The sequence below is a fragment of the Octopus bimaculoides genome, chromosome 28, assembly GCF_001194135.2.
Source record: "Octopus bimaculoides isolate UCB-OBI-ISO-001 chromosome 28, ASM119413v2, whole genome shotgun sequence".
In the NCBI taxonomy this organism is placed as follows: Eukaryota; Metazoa; Mollusca; class Cephalopoda; order Octopoda; family Octopodidae; genus Octopus; species Octopus bimaculoides.
The window spans coordinates 3,137,253-3,141,531 of NC_069008.1; the positions used below are offsets into that span (position 1 = coordinate 3,137,253).

At 43.7% G+C, this 4,279-nt stretch overlaps 1 protein-coding gene across 5 annotated transcripts in view; it reads left to right on the forward strand.

Moving 5' to 3' along the window:
• LOC106881748 (mucin-5AC) overlaps positions 1-4,279 on the forward strand; it is a 14,172-nt gene that overhangs the window by 5,372 nt on the left and 4,521 nt on the right. For all 5 annotated transcript variants that reach the window (XM_052977624.1, XM_052977623.1, XM_014932237.2 and 2 more), the window contains exon 3: positions 1,817-3,779. In XM_052977624.1, coding sequence (XP_052833584.1) covers positions 1,817-3,779 — 1,963 coding nt within the window. The remainder of the gene's footprint in view (positions 1-1,816; positions 3,780-4,279) is intronic.

Here is a 4,279-nt window from a genome sequence, read left to right on the forward strand (position 1 = left end):
TTGTGATATAGTAGATAGAACCCTTATCATTCGGGCAGCAAGCTGTACATCAGACAAAATGCTTAGCGGCATTTCTTTCTACTAATCATGTTTGCAGTTCAAATGCTGCCAATGTCGGCTTTACCTTCCAGGGGTTGGTGAAATTAGTACCAGTCAGATAGTGGGGTTGATGCAGTCAACTAGCCCCCTAGTTCTGAGTTCAAATTCTGTCGAGGTTGACTTTGCCTTTCATCCTTTCAGGGGTCGATAAATTGAGTACCAGTTGTGTACTGGGGTTAATGCAATTGACTAGTTGCCTCCCCTAAATTTCAGGCCTTGTGCCTATAGTAGAAAGGATTATTTTGGTTATTATCGAAACAGCAAGCTGGGGGAATTGTTAGCACGCCGGACAAAATACATAACAGTATTTCTTCTGCCTTTATGTTCTGAGTTCAAATACTACCAAGGTGGACTTTGCCTTTCATTTTTTCATGATCCATTAAGTAAGCATCAATTCAGTACTATGGCAAAGTACATGACTAGCTCCCTCTCCCAAGATTTCAGGCTTTGTGCCTATGTACAATAATAATAATAATAATAATAATAATAATGATATTGCTCTTAACCCTTCGTTAGTCACCTGACCTTTCTGAACGTGGTTAGCCACATTTTTTTAACCTGTTGAAGACACCCAAGATGTCAAAACATCGTTCACTAGATGACAAAGGCACACTTCTTTTAATTTTGACTCTATATCTTCAGGAAGAGTTACCTCAATCTTTTATATATTAACCAAAATAAAGTAGATTGACAAAATTATTTTTTTAACCTGTTGAAGACACACAAGATGTCAAAATATCGTTCACTAGATGACAAAGGCACTCTTCTTTTAATTTTGACTCTATAGTGCCGCTGGACTGGCTCCTGTGCAGGTGGCACGTAAAATACATCATTTTGAGCATGGCCGTTGCCAGTACCGCCTGACTGGCCTTTGTGCCGGTGGCATGTAAAAGCACCCACTACACTCTCGGAGTGGTTGGCGTTAGAAAGGGCATCCAGCTGTAGAAACTCTGCCAAATCAGATTGGAGCCTGGTGCAGCCTTCTGGCTTCATCAGTCCTCAGTCAAATCGTCCGATCCATGCTAGCATGGAAAGCGGACGTTAAACGATGATGGTGATTATTATTATTATTGTTATCATCATTTTTTAAGGTGTTGAGCTGGCAGAATTGTTAACACACCAGAAAAATGCTTTGCAGCATTTCATCCATTTTTATCTGAGTTCAAATTCTGCTAAGGTCGACTTTATCTTCCGTCCTTTTGGGGATCAATGAAATAAGTACCAGTTACATACTGAGATGTGTATGTATAGATAGATATATATATAAATAAATATATGTATGTATATATATATGTATGTGTATACATATTTGATGCTAATTTATTTTCTAAATACCAACTTAAGAATGACAAAGTTATGTTACTAAATTCTTCATAATTTCCAAAATATTTGAAGCAAAGACAGTGTATTTTGGCAGAAATACAATAACAGGATACTAATATTATGTAATAATGTCCTGCATTTTGTTTGTATTACTGACCTTCAACAATTGGTAACCTTTGACCTCCTATGTATGGTAACCTTTGACCTCCTTTGATTGGTAACCTTTGACCTCCTGTGATTGGTAACCTTTGACCTCCTATGATTGGTAACTTTCGACCTCCTTTGATCGGTAGCCCTCGACCTCTTTTGACCGGTAGCGTTTGCTTTTTCTTACTAGTGGCCTTCATTAATTGTTACCTTTCGTTAATTAGTGATTGTTGTTGTTGTGTTTCAGGTGAGGAAGAAATCGACGAAACTTCGAGAAATGGAGGAGTTTGAAGAAATTGAAAAGAAGCAGACGACCACCAAAAAAGTGCCAACAGAACCCCTAAAGAAAGGAAAGAGTCAGCTTGGAGGTACCCCTTCAACATCCCCTGTCAGTCCAAAAAAGATGAAACCTTCCAAATCGAAAGAACTTGGCCAAACTGGTTCTGTGATTTCCCCGAAAAGCTCTGATGAAACCTCTCCGAAGGGCAGCGTCATCAAATTCCTGCTGAGTTCACCAATGCAGCCAGCCACTCCATCGCTGCTGGGCAGCAGCGTTGGTCACTCATCTTCAAAGGGCAAAGATAAGTCTGAAACAAGCTTGCTGACCGAGCATATTTCCCTGGTGAAGAAAACCCCTAAATCAAGCAAGTCGAAAGCAGCCGACAACATCGCTCTTTTGAAGTCCCTCACCAGTACTTCATCTGGCAAGTCAGCGAGAAAGAAGGGCGAACAGGACCTGAAGTTCCGACTGATGGTCGGATCGGGTTCCTTGCTGTCGTCAGCATCCAGTACTGTAAGTGCTTCAAATACAAGCTCCACTACGAGTCCAAAACTGTCTGGGGATGCTTCCACAACAATTCATTCAGACAGCGGAGGTTCGAAGGATGGCAGTTTGAAGATGAAATTCATTCTGTCCCCTAAGGACAAAAGTTCTGTCAAGTCTTTGAGCAGTGGCGGCGCTGCGAGTAGTGGAAGTGACAAGAAGAAATCTTCAGATAACCATGTCCCAACAATTCCAAAGACCATCGTTGAGGCCAAGTCGCTATCAAGCAGCAGCAAAACGTCCATCGCCACAATCCCTTCCATAATTCCAATACCCGTGCCAAAGGTGGTCCCTATTCCAAAGCCAGTGCCCACAACAGGAACAAGGAAAGTGGCAGTCACCAAGTCAATAGTCATCCCAAAACTGAACCCAAGCCCCCGCGTGATCTCAACGCCGGCTCCGAAGACCATTCCCGGCACAAAAGTGATCCCTGACACAAAGGAGCTTCCAAAAGTGAAGCCCATTGACAAACCTGTTGCCGAGGTAAAGACCATACCGATCCCCATCCCCACCACCTTGACGACCACTTCTTCAAGTAGCAGCTCCCTCGTGAAGCCTGTTGATACCAACATCAAAGTTGTCCCCGTCCCAAAGGCTTCGTTGCCCCCAACGAAAATCATTACTGTTAAGAAGACTGTGAGCGCGAAAGGGAGCTCAGCTCAGAGCAAGTCTACAGGAGGGACCCCTGTGAGTGGTAAACAGAAAGGTTCCACAACAAAGAGTTCAGCAACCCCAAAGTCATCCACTGGTTTATCGACAAAATCCCCGTCGTCTTCCTCATCATCATCATCATCATCTACAGCAGCAGCAGCATCATCAGCACAGCCACAAGCCCCACAACAACAACAACCAGCATCATCATCATCCTCATCATCATCATCATCATCAAAGCCACAATCCCTTCTCCCCCCAATAAAGAAAGCCATGTCATCTTTATCGTCAGCAACATCACTATTTCTGTCATCATCATCATCGCTAGATGTGCCCGAAAAGAAGACAAAGAAAGTGAAGAAGAAAAAGAACAGTGCTGCCCTCGCGTCAGCAAAGGCCGGTGCTGCCACGACGACACCGGCGGTCAAAGGCGGCCAGACCGGCTCTGTGAAGGCGACAAGTGGCGGAGGCACACAAAAGTCTCCAGCTCATGCCTCCGGGACAGTGAAGGTCAAGGCCAAAGCAGAGACCACTGACCTCAGTAAATACGACTTCACTGATGAACCGAGCCTGGTGATTGCGGAACAGCAGGGCTCGAGTTCAAAGCACGCAGCAACACCGAAAACAAAGAAGTCCAGCTCAGGGACCAGTGCCAGCTCTGGTGGAAGTAGCGGCAAAAGTTCCAGCAAGAAAGCCAAGGTGGACGTTGACCAGACAAAAACAAAACAGAAAGATGGTGTGTATACATATTATTTTAACATACATATTTGTTGTTGTTATTGTTTAACCCCAGGTTGACCCTGGTCCAGCAGACCTCTATAATCATAGAGGTTCCAAATACGACATCATCTTTTATTCAGACATAGTATATCTTGGACTACATTAGCTAATGTATCTTCCCTTCCTTGTTGTTTAACCCCAGTTCAGCCCAGATCTAACAGACCTATGATCAAAAGAGTTCCAGCCATGATCATCCAGAGTTTATTTAGTGAGTATATCTAGGACAGTAGATGTTACTATCCTGTTTTTATTCAGGTATAGTATATCTAGGACTACATTTTCTAATATGTCCTTCCTTGTAGTTGTTATGTAGCCTCTAGTGGAGGTGCAATGGCCAAGTGGTTAGGGCAGCAGACTCGCGGTCATAGGATCGCGGTTTCGATTCCCAGACCGGGCGTTGTGAGTGTTTATTGAGCGAAAACACCTAAAGCTCCACGAGGTTCCGGCAGGGGATGG